This window comes from Xiphias gladius, chromosome 18 (genome assembly GCF_016859285.1).
Source record: "Xiphias gladius isolate SHS-SW01 ecotype Sanya breed wild chromosome 18, ASM1685928v1, whole genome shotgun sequence".
Classification (NCBI taxonomy): domain Eukaryota; kingdom Metazoa; phylum Chordata; class Actinopteri; order Istiophoriformes; family Xiphiidae; genus Xiphias; species Xiphias gladius.
Genome location: NC_053417.1, coordinates 6791178 through 6808668, shown reverse-complemented (window position 1 = coordinate 6808668; position 17491 = coordinate 6791178). Strand labels below are relative to the sequence as shown.

General features: G+C 38.5%; 1 protein-coding gene across 3 annotated transcripts in view; it reads left to right on the top strand.

The window, feature by feature from the left end:
- The window catches only part of ptpn11b (protein tyrosine phosphatase non-receptor type 11b), a 43180-nt gene extending 25689 nt beyond the window's left edge, over window positions 1-17491 (top strand). For 2 of the 3 annotated variants that reach the window (XM_040153518.1, XM_040153520.1), the window contains exons 4-16: window positions 4082-4274; window positions 4520-4639; window positions 4852-4965; window positions 6244-6340; window positions 6563-6642; window positions 7091-7246; window positions 8228-8359; window positions 9451-9605; window positions 12102-12169; window positions 12259-12410; window positions 12761-12861; window positions 13535-13660; window positions 15941-17491. In XM_040153518.1, coding sequence (XP_040009452.1) covers window positions 4082-4274; window positions 4520-4639; window positions 4852-4965; window positions 6244-6340; window positions 6563-6642; window positions 7091-7246; window positions 8228-8359; window positions 9451-9605; window positions 12102-12169; window positions 12259-12410; window positions 12761-12861; window positions 13535-13622 — 1456 coding nt within the window. In that variant the 3' untranslated portion in view covers window positions 13623-13660; window positions 15941-17491. The remainder of the gene's footprint in view (window positions 1-4081; window positions 4275-4519; window positions 4640-4851; window positions 4966-6243; window positions 6341-6562; window positions 6643-7090; window positions 7247-8227; window positions 8360-9450; window positions 9606-12101; window positions 12170-12258; window positions 12411-12760; window positions 12862-13534; window positions 13661-15940) is intronic. The other variant, XM_040153519.1, reaches the window with a different exon arrangement.

The window sequence follows — 17491 nt, the reverse complement described above, 5'->3', positions numbered from 1 at the left end:
TTACATTTAATATTATGCTTAAAGTTCTGCAAAATTATGGTGCATTCCTGGCCTATTGAACCTACAGAGGAAGTTTTGAGATCAGTGTAGAGTTGCAATAAACGACTGTAGGGGAAATCCATAAATGCCAGATAAATGTATAGTTGGAAAAATAAAAAAAACAAACTTATTCTAACATCTTAACACAAGTTGAATAATGAATAATATACAATGTAACAATAAAAGAGTAAATCAGTAATATATGAACAAGAGAGATCAGGGGCTCTATTTTAATGCCAGCGCACAGCACAAAACACAGTATTGCACCGGTGAACTGCTATTTTCCTGTGGCGCACTGAGGTTATTTTGTTGACTTTGCCGGTTTGGTATCATGGTGACTTGCCATGCGTCCCAATGGGAGAAGAGGCGCAGTAGAGGGTGTGGCGACACGAATCCAGCAGCACACTGCAATTTTGTTGTTGGTGTTTTGTGCTTTTGTTCCATAGTATTTTGTTCAGTTTTTTCAGTGAATTCACACCCATTTAAATTCCCAAAACCACATATCCCCCTTTATTCATGTTTTTTCCCCCCCCACTTTTATTTTACATTATCCAACCACCTGCCATGTGATTGTGCAGACAAAGAATTTGTATTCTGTGTATGGCATTCATGCTAGCCAGACAGATTGCAGATTAATGAGTGATTCTTCTTCTTTTTTTTTTACCAGCTCTATAATCCACAACAGTTAATAGGTAGTCTATACTGAAGGCCCTTGCTTTACTCTGGTGACTCTTTACGTCCATCTGAAGGCAGCAGAGAGATCTTGCAGATTGTCAAGCCACAATTACACAGAGTTCCGCTGGTTAAATTTTTTGCACCACACTGTTGGAAAACAAACACAGAAACCTCTTTGTACATGTGCACATCACATTTGTTTAATTATTGTACAGTTTCTACTGCAAATCAACAGGCTTGTGGGATACTTGTCCCAATGACTAACTAATAACTCCCTCAGGGCGGTCCGTTCCTTTATCCTCCCCATGTGCTTCCATCAAAAACACCGGGTAACTGGGGCTTTTTAATGAGTCTGGCCAAAGTAACACCCAAAGCTCCCACTGTTTAATAAGAATAGAGGTTGACGTGGCTAGAACATGGTGTGATAGAGACTGTTACAGTTACATTTTATAGTAGTTTTTCCAAAAACAAGAGTGTTATTTTAAAAATCCTAATTTATTTGTGGATTATATCAGGGTCATGTTTATGTCGCAGTATGAAAATTAAACATACAACTATTTCATTATCAGATTGTCAGCAATAATTTTTCCATAAAACGAGGAACTCTAGGCTGAATGAGCATTAAAAGAATTTGAGAAATAAATAAATACAACATGAAAAACTAAACCGCATTTTTAATTGTACTTTCACATACCTATGGCACTGAGGTGGTACTTAACAGCAGATTGTTATGGATCATTGTATGACAAAAACAAACACTGCACTATTTTGCAGGATCTTCAAGTGTCTAAAGTGAATTCAAAAGTGGATTCAGATTCAAAGAAATCGTCTAATCCTGGCAATATCTTTGAGCTGCTATATTCATATTTTGAAACTGTATGTCCCGGACAACAATAAGTTTCTGCTGAAAAACAATCTCTCCAGGAATCCAAGTCAGTGGGCTCTGCAGGGTCTTGTGTTTAAAGGGGATGGAAGTTGTGGATGTGATTGGCCATGATTTTCACAACCTCTAACACACCCACCTATATTGTATTCTTTCTGATCCCACCCTGTTTTCAAGTGCACTGCTGGTCTGACAGGAGTGGCTGGCCATGAAAATACCAAAGTGTGCTTGGCAGGCCCAAAGTGCATTGGGCAGGGCAGACTTGACTGCACTCTGTGCCACACCGCCCAGTTCACGAAAATAGAGCCTCAGATCTCCTTCATGTCTTGACAGGAACTTTTTGAGCCATCACCATAGAGCTGGGTGATATGGCAGAAATTAACATCACAACATTAACAAGAATATCACTATAGTGATAGATGGTGATTAATGCAATACACTATCCACTATTATGGATTGCAGTGTTAAAATGTGTAACCCTTGAAAAGCAAAAACATAAGCAAATGTCCTTTCAGCTCTGTTCTCCAACAGCTCCATAACAATGTCTGGTTCTTTAGCTTCGAATTCATGCACTATGTTCACATGCTATGTGCTTTCTTTGTCTGTCTGCCATGTGGTGATGGATAGATAGCATACAGTTGGCTAAGAGCTAAGCTAAGTTCTTGGCCTGAAAACCGAAATCAAGAGCTGAAAGACCCTAAATCACTCTGTAAAGACGAGGGGCACTGCAGAGTCCAGTGATAACAGTCATTTCTGTGGCTTTGTCACATCAAGTGACAATTCTAACATCACACAGTCATCTGATTCATTGGTAATATAAAAATCTGGATTAGTGTGGCTTTAAACATACCATGTATTTTATATATGTAGAATTCATTCAGAAACAATTATTTAAACAGCAATTCCAATAAGAGCTGTTAAACAATAATATTGAATTATTGTCCAGGCCTACATGACCAGCTAGTAAACAGTTTTGATAAAATGGCTCTAGGAAAGAATCAGCCATTAACCTATTAATTATGTACCAATACACATATATGTTTACATATACTGTATGTGGAGAGGATGCATTATTCTGTGCACACACACCCACACATTAAATTCAGATGCACTTCACTTCCACATGCACTAATAGTGGAATATTCCCAAATGCATCTTCCCTAAGTAGCCACAGGCTATCATCCTTCTATACACAGGTTGGACGCTGATATACACCTTGTCAAACCTACACACCTCCTTAGAAATCTGAGACTAAGACAGCTGGTGTATTAGCCAGGAATCAATGAAAGTACACACATACAGGGAGCATTTTAGAAAGTTAAATTTATATAATCATTTCCAATTTAAAAAGGAAAAAAAAATCATCAGTTTTCAGCTATGCATGGTATCATCTCATGCCGCGCCGGTTATGTACATTCACTTTTTCTACACATTTGCAAATTGCAGAGTGTATATCTCATCTTATATTTAGGTCTAAGAACAACTTGTGATCTATGGGCTATGGTTTATGTGGTTTTTTTCCATTCTACATACAACTCTTGTCAGAACCTCCTACACGTTCTTGCTCACCACACAGGAAAAAAACTAAGCAGACATGCAGGTTTTCATCAGCAACTGAGTCAGGCTGCAGCAATATAAGAGACAGATTTATTCTCTAGTATGTGTCTTCTCTCACAATGCACATATAGACATTATGTTAAACTGTACTGTTGAGATATAGAACTTGTTCCGTTCCGCAGGAAGCATAATGCTTGTCCTCCTACTCATTTAGTCAAGTTTCTGTCTCAGCTCTTCTCACTTGTCTTGATAATTCGTCTACCATTAAACAAAATCTACCCTGAGCTTTTTGATCTCCACAGGAGTTGAAGCAGATGGTGAACGCAGGCAATCTGAAATAATGAACACTGTTGTTCTCTGTGCTTTTGAACATGTCTTGCCAGCTGCATGTTTTTAGTTGCCGTCTTTTTTGTTGTTTTTGCGACTGATCTGTAACAGGTAGCTTCGCCCTAACAGACACAGCCAGTTAATATGACGTGATGCCCACATTGAATGGTTTTGACCCTAAACATCGCTTAAAGCTAATATTAAGATTATGGGGAATTTAGGCACGTTGGGTTACAAATTGACTCAAGAAAGTATTTATTGTTGTTTAATATGGAAATAAATAATAATTTTGAAGCATAAATAAAATGAAATACAACTCATAATATTGTAAAATAATCATAATTACTAGGTGATATTGATGGTTATAGAATTATAATAGTAATTCTAATGTATAAACCTATTTTGCAAATGTACTGTCTGGATTTATAGTTCTTAATACGGTTATTTGTTGATTTTCATTTTGAGGAACTGCCACAGGCTACCATCCTACAAGTTATTGGTTTGCATATTCAGTCAATGAAGTTGTCATTTTTTTCAGTGAATGTTGTTTCTGGATTATTGTGTTGGTATATCACAGTCTGTTCTTTCACTCATCTCCAGGTGGTACCATGGACACCTCTCTGGGCGAGATGCAGAGAAACTGCTCACAGACAAAGGCAAGGCTGGCAGTTTCCTGGTACGGGAGAGCCAGAGTAAACCAGGGGACTTCGTCCTCTCAGTTCTCACCAATGAGGAGAAACACGAAAATGTGGATCGCAAGATCAAGGTCACACATGTTATGATACACTACCAGGTAAGGTATCTCAGTTCAGGCCCCTTGACATATACAGAAACTTAAATTTTGTTTCTGTATATAGAGTTTTGTTCAGCTGGATTAAGACAGTCTGGGGGCTTATAACGCCTAGACTCCCTGAGTTCACCTCTCAGACTACCTCAGCATATTGTTGGTGTTTTGAGTCATATATATTTAACTAGAATTCATGTTTGCACTGTAAGAACCTCTCAGACTTTTATTTGAGTGTTGATGTGTGTCTCCAGCAGGACGGTAAATATGACGTGGGTGGAGGTGAGAGGTTTGACACCCTGGCTGACCTGGTGGATCACTACAAGAAGAACCCCATGGTGGAGAAAAGTGGCATCGTAGTGCACCTCAAACAGGTATGGAAGAGAAATTTAGCAAATAAAACAAACAAAAGGATCCATTACAGTGACTCTTGCATACAGTACCTTGAAGACATGGATGTGTTGCAGTATGCTGGTTAATTCATACCACATAAAAATTTTATTTTCATACTTGTTCTTTTTAAAGTTAGAAAAACTTCTTTTGTTCTGATGACAAATTTGATTACCCTGTCCCAACATGACGACAGCCCTTTAATGCCACAAGGATAAATGCAGCCAATATCGAGAACCGGGTACGAGAGCTCAACAAAGTAGCAGACAACTCTGAGAAGCCCAAGCAAGGATTCTGGGAAGAATTTGAGGTATGGAGCCGCAAAACTGTCAACACCAGAATCATTCCTCTCAATCGTGTTTTTAAGAAAATATGGGGATATTTATATTTGAGCTAAAGTTTTTGGTTATTTTAAAGGTTCCGTGTTCAACAGTTTCATTAAATGAGGCTTCAGATAAGAACTGGATGACTTTGAGCCATCTGTACAAGACATAATAGGGCACATAAGGAGTAATTAATCTTTTGAGTGGCGTCTTCCCTGGGATGCCAAAATTTTGTTATTGGAGAGTGTTTTGAGGATGATGTTTTCATTAGCTCTTGTACAAAAAAAGATTACTGTTACTACTGTTAATTAATGCTAGGTGTTAGTGTATAACTATGTAGTATTTTCCATAACAGCGATTTGTCACATAAGTGTCATATAAAATGTCATCTTGTAGGCCGTTTGTTCCATGTCGTTTTTTACTAACTGTGTTATATCTATTTGTGTAGGCTCACATTAATGTTGTTTCCAGTGAGTTATTTGTTTTTCTTGTCTATTGAGGGAAATTCAAATTAATTTATGCTGTTTTAACCTTTAAGTAATGATGCTAACTGAAGCTTTTGCTGTGGCTTACACTGAAACAATTAAATGATTTCTATTGTTTCAGTGCTAATTAGGCAATGAATTATTAATTGGCATTTACTGAACCAATACCAAGTTTTTACAGTTTGCCTATAAGATCATAGGAACTGATCTTTGTCTGGTTGTTGAATTGCCTGCTCCTAGGATGCAGTCTTTATTGAGATGATAATCATTTTTCAAATCAATTTAAATCACTTACTGCATCTTCTGTGTTGAAGTTGGCATTGGTGACATAATATAACACATAAAATACTTTTATGCTTGTCTCATAGGTTATTTCAAAAAAGACAGTAACTAGTCTATCTGGCTTTGTATTTCTGCCTTACAACTGGTTTTAGTTATCACAGCTAAAAAAATGATAGATTAATGCTGTAATTGCTTGACTTGTTCTCCCCTTCAAGAGTAGATATGCATCCAAAATGAATATGAATGAAGGGCTTTAGGGCCCTTCTTTTTATTTGAAGGAAACTTTGTGCTGAACTGCATCCTCTTAAGTGTACAACCTCAATACTGACACATGCACTTTTCATTTTCATGCACTCCAGGGTGACCCCTGCTGTGTATAAATGACCTCAGACTTGGCAGTCGCATTATAGTGGATATTCTTTTGTTTGGAACTTCCTGGAATGTCATATTAAGATGTTTTCTTTTCATTCTCCTTTTTCTTTTGTCATCAACTATCAGGTACTTCAGCAGCAGGAGTGCAAACTGCTGTATCCCCGGAAAGAAGGCCAGAAGCCAGAAAACAAGAGTAAAAACAGATACAAGAATATCCTCCCCTGTGAGTCAAGCAGCAATCTGCCATTTCCTGTCTCCCCAACTTCCTGTGGAAACAGTGACACAAATAGTCAACTCGTAACACAGAGGCCTCAGCAAAGTTTCAAGATTTGGTTTCGATAACTCACAGCCTATTAATTGACATTATATTTGGAAAAAAATGTAATTCCAGGAAACTGTAGATATTTTGTTGTGCACTGATGACAGTTTGATTTCGCGTTTTCAGTCGACACAACTCGTGTGGAAATCAGGGAATCAGATCCAGATGTTCCTGGTTCAGACTACATCAATGCCAACTACATCAGAGTGAGTCTTTTCAACATTATACAACTCCTTTTATCTACACCTGTGCTTGATCAATGACTAATACACAACATACAGCAAACACTCAATATAAGTGAAATTTAAGGGGAATTTAACCTTAACATAAAATTATTGTGGATGGTTTAGTTCCAAACTGATAAATACATCAGTTAAAAAAAAAACATACAGTGTGGTTACTTCGAATTTATCGTTCAACACAGATTACTTCTTCAAACAAAATTTACTGTTTTATAAACAGAACTTAACTTTTTATTAATTTCTTTATTTTTGGTCTTTATTTTAATTGGTAGATATTTTCTTCAAGAAGTAAAAATGTTTTTATATTTCTGTATATTTAACTTTATCATTATTACATTTTCTGTGAGAATATGATTCTCTGGTCTCAGAGTGAAAATACTTTATTCAGTGTATAACTTTTTGTTCTGTATAGAGTATGCATGAAGAGGGGCGCCACATGAAGGAGGGCAAAGTCTTCATCGCCACCCAGGGGTGCCTACAGAATACAGTGATTGACTTCTGGAAGATGGTGTATCAGGAGAATACACACGTCATCGTCATGACCACAAAGGAGATAGAGCGAGGACGGGTTAGCATTTGGCTTAAACATAGAGCAATTATTCAGTCGTATAATTAAATATCGTGGAATACTGTGATGGCTTCTGTATGCCTTAATGATAAGCGAAAAAGGTAATAATCAAGTAGAAAAGTTTCTCTATATATTATTTTTCCTAAGCAAGCAGCTCTTTTTCTCTCCCTAGCTCTCTTTCATTCACTTTTTCTAGCATTTACTCTTAAATGGTCTGTTTTTTCACTATTACACTCCTTTGGGCTGATTGCTGTTGATTGCTTGTAATGATGGAGATCCACGAACTGAGGAGAGCTGTGCGATTGGACACTTAAGATTTCGTAATGAGAGTGTGAGCAAAATACCCACATCTAAATCATTACATGTTAAAAATCCACTACTCTAGTCAAGTGAAATTAATTTAGGAAGTGCTTTCACCACCAGATTGGTCACAAAGGGCTTTAACAAGCTACAGAAGATAACAGTACAAATGAAAATGACAGCGGATTGTGTTGACTCTGGTGTGTGTCTCCTACAGCTGTAGCCTGTATGTATCTGTCAGTTGACGTACATTATCATCAGCCATTTTGTTCAGCATTTTCAGATGAAAGACAGCACTTGATGGTATTAGCTGATTCTAACAGAGATAGATGGATATGTGTAGTGGGGATGATGGGGTGGTGTGTGTGTGTGTGTGTGTGTGTGTGTGTGTGTGTGTGTGTGTGCGCATGTGTGTGTGTGCCTGTGCCTGTTCCTGTGCCTGTGCCTGTGCCTGGTGTTGGGGAGGGGAGGGAGACGGCTGACAAGGATAGTATGACAGTTAAGCTGATTGGAAAGCTGCCAGAGATGAGCTGGTTCTTTAGACTGTCTAATACCCATCACCCACCCTCCCTCTGCTCTCTCTCTCTCTCTCTCTCTCTCTTTCTTTCTTTCTTTCTTTCTTTCTTTCTTTCTTTCTTTCTTCCTCTTCCTCTTCCTCTTCCTCTTCCTCTTCTGATTTAGAACAAATGTGTCCGTTACTGGCCAGACCTCCATGCCACCAAGGAGTTCGGGAAGGTGCTAGTGAGGAACGTGGACGAGCGGCCAGCACAAGACTACATCCTGAGGAAGCTGGAGGTGACCCATCTGGACCGGGTAGGAAGAGCTGTGTTCTCAGTCAGACCTGGCCCACTGACCTGGGGTCAGATTATCACGCACACGCGCGCACACACACACACATAGACACACACTCAGTCCTCTAGCACGTGCTTGTGCTTACGAGAGGATCGACTGCATGGATCTGAAGAGGCAGATACAGAAAGAGTAGATGTAGAGTAGTGCAAACAACCTTTTAAAAATTCCGGTTTTCTTATACTGAAGTCTTACATAAAAATCCCTTTGATGCAGTGTTGTTTTTTTATATGTGAAAACAATAACTAAAAACAGATGGGTTTTTTTTGCTTTGATCACAGCATTCAGTCTGTATTTGATTAAATAGGGAGCAAAAAATGCTGTTTAACTTTTGGATATCCAGTCTTGTTGTAGCTAGTGTGCAGATTATTATATTTTCACCAAAGTCTTCCCCCAAGTGAGACTTCAATCAAGCCTTAAAGTTTGTGTGTTGGCTAAATACAGCTAAATTGATCAGTCATCAAAAAAGTTGTTAATAGATCACACTCTTGCAGTTAGTCAAGGTTACTGTCCATCTCCTGTAAAAGCAGGAGACTATTACTACTGTACTGTACTACTACTGTTGTCCATCCCTGTTTCTACACATTAAGGTTCACACAATGTAATGATTCAAAGATACAAAAAAAAGAGAGTATTTCTCCGTCACAGTACAGCAATTAGCATAGTTCAAGTAAACACAAAGACAGAATTTTGAACTGACCATGAATTTGGAAAATACAGTACCTACTGGAGCTGGCAAAATCAAACTGCTGAAGTATCATAATAGTTTTGCCGAGCAGTTCAATTTTTTTGTGTGGAATGAGGATTGTAGATTTTCTCCCCTATTTATTACAGTGGAATTACGCATGTTTATGAACACTGGGGAGCCAGTATGGAGACAAAAAAGCTTCAGATCTGCACACATAAATAAACAATATGAATGTTCTGATTAAAAGGAAACAAAAATAATGCTGTAAGTGTTTAACGGAAAGTTTGACAACTTCAGCTCATCACCTTTTTTCTTTTTTTTCTTTTTTTTTTTCTTTTTTTTTCTTTTTGCTGTATCTTCCTTGTAGAAGGAGCCTCTGAGGTACATCTGGCACTATCAGTACCTGAGCTGGCCAGACCACGGGGTGCCCAATGAGCCTGGTGGTGTGCTCTGGTTCCTAGAGGAGGTCAACCGCACACAGAGCACCATTCCAGACACTGGACCCATTGTTGTCCATTGCAGGTACAACCAGGAAGGAAGGATGCTGTTATGTTTTTTTTTTCATTAGGATGCTGTGAATTTGGACGAGAAAGACTGTGGTTGGGCCATAAGTTAATTAATGTATGGTCAGGTAGAGAGAATAAGCAAGCTCATCTGCCAAAACAGTTCAGCAGATATCAGCAACAGTTATTAGAATCCCATCTTGTGTGCAATCCTGTGTACACACATGCGCACACAATGGCCTCTAGCCTCCCCATTAAAAAAACCTGACGTCAGTGTTACTATGATACTGAAGACATCCAAAAGACCTGGTGAAGACAGCTCCAGCACGGCCATCAGTCTCTTTTCAGAGGCTGTTACAACCCTTTTGCAGCTGTCTATGTGACCATTGTAAACTTGGTTTTATGGTTACAACAAGGAAAGAAAAAAGACCTTTACATAGTTTCACAGTGCTTTCATTTAACAGTGGAATTTATTTAAAGGATTTTTTAGGCATAGCTCTATAAAGGCTGCGAGTGTGTTTATATTTACAGCAGGAAGTTTGTGTCAGACATAAACACGAATGCAAGGGGGGAAAAATGACCCACAAGTGGTGCCAAACCCTCTCTCAATAACTGAGAGTGAACTGAAAGGAGACTTTTCTAGAGTTAACTTATTAACAAACCCAGTTTTGACTCTCCAGGCAACAAAAAAGTTGACACTGACAGTCAAGAAGGCGTTTACGCAGAAACATTGTCTCTGTGTTCAGCCATGTAAGTTAATAATAAATAAAAATAAAATGATACATCTTCAGAGCGCGAAAGCTCCCTCTTTTTGGCTTTTGATTGTTTCCCTTGCGGAACGCACCTGACCAGTACCTGGAGTGCAGTTGGACAACAAAGAGGGTGAAGAAAGAGCAGGAACAGCATAAACAAAAACAGGCTTTAAAAAATGTGGCAGGCTGATATTGGGCAACAGTGCAGCAGTACCTGAAGAAACAGGCCAATCACAAGAGAAGGTAAAGTGGGAGGTGTGCTCGATGCTGGATCCATGGACCAGTTGGAGGTATTATAGGAGCTGTGGGTGGATCTGATGCCTGTAACAGTCAAGAAAGGCATCCTATAGTAACAGATAGCAGAGAGCAGACAGAGAGGGAGGAAACGGGGCATGCACAAAAACATGACATGAAACAGAGGCAAAGCAGTGTAAATATGAGAGAAAAATAGAATAATCCGGTTTTGATTATCGAGTTAGAACACACACTTAATTGTACTGTGTTTGGGGCAAGTTAAGTGGTAAATGTACATTCAGATTCAGAGACATGCGCACACACATTGTCAGACATTACACATTAATTTATCTGGCTTGAGTTTTCCAGGGTTTTTCCCATAAGGTTTAACCCATCTGTTAGTCACTGTTTGCTTTTTTATTTTATTCTTTTCTTCTCCATGAATTTAGGATATTTGGATTTCATGAAAAATGGTTCCAATTGGCAACTTGAGGGCGCAATAGGTCTTCAAATTTTTTTCTCATCACATTAATTCCCCAAGCTCAGTGGCCCTCTGTCCCTTTGAGTGACATGGTTTTCAGTAGAACAAATACATATGCTCTTAATAGCACTTAAATCTTCATGTTGCCGCTTGAGCTGTAATTAGATAACTGTTAGATAAAGTTCTTCTTTACCCAAGTAACTATTATGCCATATGTTTTATTTACATTGGTCTGTTTTACTTATGAAGGATGTCAGCATGACCACTAATAGCTGAAACTTTTTGAAATAGCACAATTTGATTTTGTTCTGCTGTAGTCAGGAAGTGCTCCTCGTCTTGACATAATAGCCCAAAATTTAAATTTGTGGTTTGGTAAATAACATTATTTCATAGCTGAGGGTTGTAAGTACCTCAGATTTATTTCAGTGTCACACAGATTTAGTTCCTCACAAATCAATTCCTGCTGGATTGACAGGCGTCTAAATATTTTTTGTTTGATGTGTTGTTATCATCAAGAGTGCACTGATTCATTTTAACTTTACAGCAGACATGTTTAGTAGCAAATGTAATAGATTTGTTTATTTGGTGTGAATAGATTAATCCAGTTTCACTCCATGTCTTTCACCATACCCAGCCACCCAAACATGCACTACAGCCATAATGACAGACTGACAGGAAACATCTGACTCATTACGTTTACTAATCAGTGGGATGCTGATTAATTAATGTTGGTATTGTGGGGAGAATAACATTGGCTTCTCAGAGTGATCTAACAGCATTTTACATGTGACACAACAAAAAATTCAAGGTACTTTACTGTTGTCACCAAGCTATAATTCACAGCCATAGATTTTCATGTGTTACATACATTGTCATGTAGGTTTTGAGAAAACTTGTCAACTCTTGATCGTCATGTAACATATTTGTTACTAATTGTAAAAATCAAATATGCATTTTTAAATAGATAGTTCTATTTTTCGCCTTGACTTGATGCTTAAAGTGTTTCAATTACACACAGTTTGACGTTTCACTCTTGTTTTCCTCGCAGTGCAGGCATCGGCAGGACAGGCACCATTATCGTCATTGACATCCTCATCGATGTTATTAACCGCCAAGGTGCGAAACTGAGATATAATGATAGTGACATACTGGACTTTAAATCTTTGTACTGTGTTTGTGCTAATGCCAGGATGTGTGTGTTCTAGGTCTAGATTGTGACATCGACATCCCTAAGACCATCCAGAGGGTACGGCAGCAGAGGTCGGGCATGGTGCAGACAGAGGCCCAGTATAAGTTCATCTACATGGCTGTGCAGCAGTACATAGACACGGCTCAGAAAAGACTGGAGGAGGAGCAGGTACTCCACTACACTATAAATCAAGGTTCCAGATTGGCTTCAAATGGAGGAATTAAAATACATCGCTTTTTGACACAGTAATGAAGGCTTTAAAATATTTATGTGAGACATGTTTGACCTCAGTCTGAACGTCAGTGCCGAGCGTTATGTTATGACGGCTAGAGCGGTGAGGCAAACAGTATGGCAAATATCTCAGTAAGTTTCTAAAGTGCTTTTCCACTGAATGTGGATGCCACCTGGAACTGTTTCATGTTTAATTCAGGTCTTAGACACAGGACAGTTTGTGAGAGCTTTTTAAAGGATCCCGTCTGATAGACTGAATCTGACTGATTCATGTTGATGCTTTGCAGAGGAATAAGATGAAGGAGAGGGAATATTCCAATATCAAATATCCCCAGATGACCAACTCAAGGTCCAAACCGAACATGGCATCCTCGCGCTCTTCTTCTGTGTGAGTATAACACACACCATGGTGAAGGTGAAGTGGCCATTGATGTGATATTAAACACGTGATCACAGAAACATAGCAGAGAATAGTTTAAACAGGGTATCTGCCGGCCTTGAGAAGTCTTAGGAAACGTTGAATCCAGTTTCCTTTTTTTTTTTTTTTTTTAAAGGCTTAAAAGTCGTAAATTTTATAAATAAATTAAAGGCAGGATTGATGCAGCAGTGGATTGTGTGAGTTTTAGTCAGCAACATCAGACCTCATGAAAACACTGTCAGTACTGCTAGCTACAGTGGCTAGGAAGCTCATCGTCTCATTGTTGGCAATGTGCTTTTAGCAAAAGCCTAAATTGGACAAACTCGAATGAATCTTTTTTACTGGTTTACCCATTGATCAATTTTCCCCTACTTAGCTGGATCCAGGTTGCATTAATTGTATCAGTAGGAATTATTTTTGAATACTGCTGGGAAGTACTGAAAAATGTGATATAATAAGAAATATTCATCCCTACTGGCTTTACATCATGCATTCATACTTTAGCCAGTATGGTCATGAAACTGGTATTAAATTTAATTTTGTGTGATATTAAAAAGGTCTTAAAAGGCTTAAATTTCACTGCAGAAAACCGGTTAAAGTTGTTCATTTGTTTTGTCAGTGAATATGTTTTGTGTTATCCTAGGATGACAAATGAGGATTCGTCGAGTGTGTACGAGAACATAAACTTTAAAAGCCCTCAGACGCCTTTCAGCAGTAACACCAGGAGGTAAAACTGTCAGGACCTCCACCTCTCTCTGTCTGCCTCTTTGTAAGTACTTCATTCAACTCATTCTACATTTTTTGAATTTCTCTCTGTGCTCTGGCAGACATTCACATTCAGCCACTACGGTTTAAAACTAGCACTTGGTTTGGTACTTTTCTCCTGCAATCCCACTTGCTTTAGAAAATTTTTCTATAGTAACACCATGTTAAAGGTCTTCATTGCAGTTGATTTGGTAGAGGGAGAAAAACAAGTGTTGTTGGTACTACATGTTGGATCCCATCAGGATTGTGGAGAAACATGAGCTATGATTCAGCTCTAAACTTAAGGCTTATGTGGCTTTATCAGAGAAACTGAATTTGTCAGTAGAAGAATAATGTTCTCTTATTTTCAAGGTTCAGATTCTAGGGTGGCCAGGAGCAGCTGGGCTTCCTTAAAAGAAAACCTGAGCTACGCTTAAAGCAACAAAAGATTCAATTTAGGTTCAAATTATAATCAACCTCAATTCTCACGGTCTCATTCTTTTTTCTCATAGTGATTAATAGAGCAAACACGGAATCCAGCAGCATTAAAGTTAATGGGTTGTAGCTTTGGTTTGGGGTCATCCGCAGAAGACAGTGCAGAACAGTGTTTTAATTACCAGTGAATCTATTTAAAATGCGCGCTAAATTAATTCCATATTTTCTCTTTTGGGATTGTTTAGGGTTAAAAATGAATCTAACCAGACATTTTTGTAAGCAGTTCTCAAAATATCACAATTATGAATATAGATCTCTAAATTCTCCTATGTATTTTTCACGGTTAAAACTTTTCAAATAAAAACCTTATTTATTTATTTATTGATTGATTCATTTGAACTCTCAAAGCTTAATTTTGATGGCTACTTTGACTTTGAATATCTTCTTTGTGGACTTTTAAATTTGTAAATTACAATATGACTTCAATTTTCTATATGTCATCTTTTTGTTTTTTGCGATTAGCATTATGGGAAATCAGGTTTTGATATTTTTTAATGTAGGTGATTTAAAGCTTCAGGGAAGCGGTACTACAAGTTGTCAGTTGGATTTTGGATATTCATCATCCAAACTCCTGGGTTTTGATGGCATGTTCTCTCAGGCTCTCAGAGGCCTGCATGTGGCTTTGGAAGTGAGGGCATTTTAGCCAATAACCATCAATCTTAGCTTGCAGTTGTTCCTAAGAGCTGTAATTATTCCAGGTCAGTATTTTGAAAAAAACAATGAAGTAGTTTTATTTACAAACGTTCCTAGAAACACGCCAATATTAAAAAAATGTTCTTTGAAGTAAAATCTTGCCAACATGGAGCGTTTTTCTGACTGTTAGGGCTCTTACAGATCTGTGTTGTAGAACACAACCAATTAATTGTCCGCGCCAACACTAGCTTATTGCAGCCATATCTGCATCGGCGTATAAAATGTGTCGACCAACAAGCAACAAGAAATTGGAGTACAGAAAATGCTAAAGACATGTTCAATATAATTAAGAAACATATTGACATTACATGATTCACCCACTAGAAAGAACTAACAATGGTTATATCTAACAGTTAGCCTTCAAACCTAACTAGATAACTACTAGTCTATCTCCAGCTCATTTACAGTCCTTTCTTCTGTTGATGGGCCTTTTTAACCGCAGGAAAACATTAGTAGGAAAAACACAGGTATTACTAATAAAACTAACAATGACTCCGTTCTATTCAAGTGTCCCAATAAGCCACAACAGTGTGACAGTGAGCCAGCATGCACAATACCAGGACCCTGAGGCAGCTGAATGGAATTCAACCACCATTTGTTCATACAGTCATATGTCAAAGTGTCTTATGTGAAAAAGGCCTATCAATCAACACGGTTCCCAGACAGATGAAGTCAAAGAGTAAAATGTCCTGCTGACGATATAACTTGGACACAGTTCTTAAAAAAAGGGGTTCTCATCAAAAATGAATGTTTATGTTAAAATGTTGTCAGTCTGACTTTAGTATTGTGTTGGCCTCTGTCTTTTTTTTTAAAAAACTCATGCAAGGTTTTTATAAACACACACATTATAAAAACTGCAAATTTTTTTTGAATTTTCTTAATCAATTGTGTGGGTGGTTGAAGGCACTTCCAGTCACTGCACACAAACAAAAAATGAAATCCAAACATGCACACGCTCCTAATATATGTGATCTGTCTCTGTCCCTGTCTGTGTAGCGTATGCTGAGTATATGCTGCTTTTAGCTCCATAACATGAATTACATCAGATTCCAGTGTTCATGATTCAAAGACACCAACCAACTCCACTTGTTTGTGTGTCTGTTTGTGCTTGCCTCAGTTTCAGTGGAGGTGTTGCTTCATCAGCGCCTCGAAAATCCCTTGGGGGAGGAGGGAGTGTGGTGCTCTAATTAACCCCCTCACCAGTGGACCCTGCCCGGGCTGAAGGTGGCGAGCTGACTCCTCTCTTGCTGCCGTCCTGCTGGTCCTCTCTGTTTGGAGTAAAAACCTCACCTTCCATGGAGAGGAGGACTCTACAGCATAGCACCCGTGCTCAGTGCCTCTGTCCTCCCCCCGTTTCTCTCCCCCTTGCCCCAGTTTCCAGAGCTCCTCCCTCTCTTAACAAGCGAAAGTGCCTTGTCAGAGGATGTGTCTGTAATCTAGCCTTCCCAAACCTGCTCTTAAATCTATACTATTTTCTACTACTATTTTCCAAACCCTGGAAACCCAAGTTGACGTAGGAAACAACCTGTTTTTCCCTTGGATGACGGATACTGAACACGGAGTCTGCCCTGGCCTGAAATGAACAGAGCTGTGCGGGACCCAAGAAGAGGTCAAAGCTAAGCTGTTTGTCCGCTTGTTGGCAGAAATCACCGTGTTCGCTCTCTCTCTTCCCCTGTCTTTGCTGGCTGTCATTTTGAACTCAAACCTAAGACTGTTTTTGCTGCGTTCTGTCTCTCCAGCTGTGGTGGTTATTAATGTGAATGCAGAGTGATAGGGAGGGCAGTTACATAACCTGCTAAAGGATCTTGAGGCACAGGAAGGGCAAGCAAGCCCTCTCTTCTTCAAAAAAAAAAAATAAGTTGTCATTTTAATTTTGGGTGTAAAAGTGGATTCTTTTTATATAGATTTTTTGCAGATTTGATCGATTTTCAAAGTGTTGTTCTGAAAGAGTTGCATGCAATCTCCTGTGCTGTTACAAATGCAAATCAGCTGTTCTGTTATTGTTCTTTAACGGAATAGGAGACCATTTTTTACCTATTTCTTATGGTTACTTGGACATACACATCAGTCCTGTCTGTCCTCCGTCATCTGAAAATGGCCTCTAGTTGTCCCACTTTGAGTATTTTTTTTTTTCTTATCTTTTTTTCAGTCCTTTTAATCAGTTTCTTTTCATTATTATGCCTCTGCACCAGCGACAGCTGTGGCCGGAGGCATTTTCAGTTTGTTTGTCCATCCGTCCATCCTTCCCATTCTCGTCAATGCAATATCTCAGGAAACGCCTTGACAGAATTTCTTCAAATTTGGCACAAACATTCACTTCAACTCAAGGATGAACTGATTTGGTGGTCAAAAGGTTACTTTGACCAAACAAAACACATTTTTGGCCATTACTCAAGAATTCATAGGATAATTATGACAAAATACGCTTAATACCTTTTATTAAATTCCTTCAAAGTCTTCACTACATATATTATATGAGAATGGACAGATATGGATGTAAGCTGCAACTTGACTGGTTGGCAGAGGCTTAAAACCTCAAGACGGTAAATCTAGTTTCTTGGTGTTTTTGTTGATGCTGTTGGTTTCATGGTTGTTTAACATTTGAGATGTTTATTTTTTAAATACATCTATATTTATAAAGGAGCATAATGGTGGTAGAGATGATATT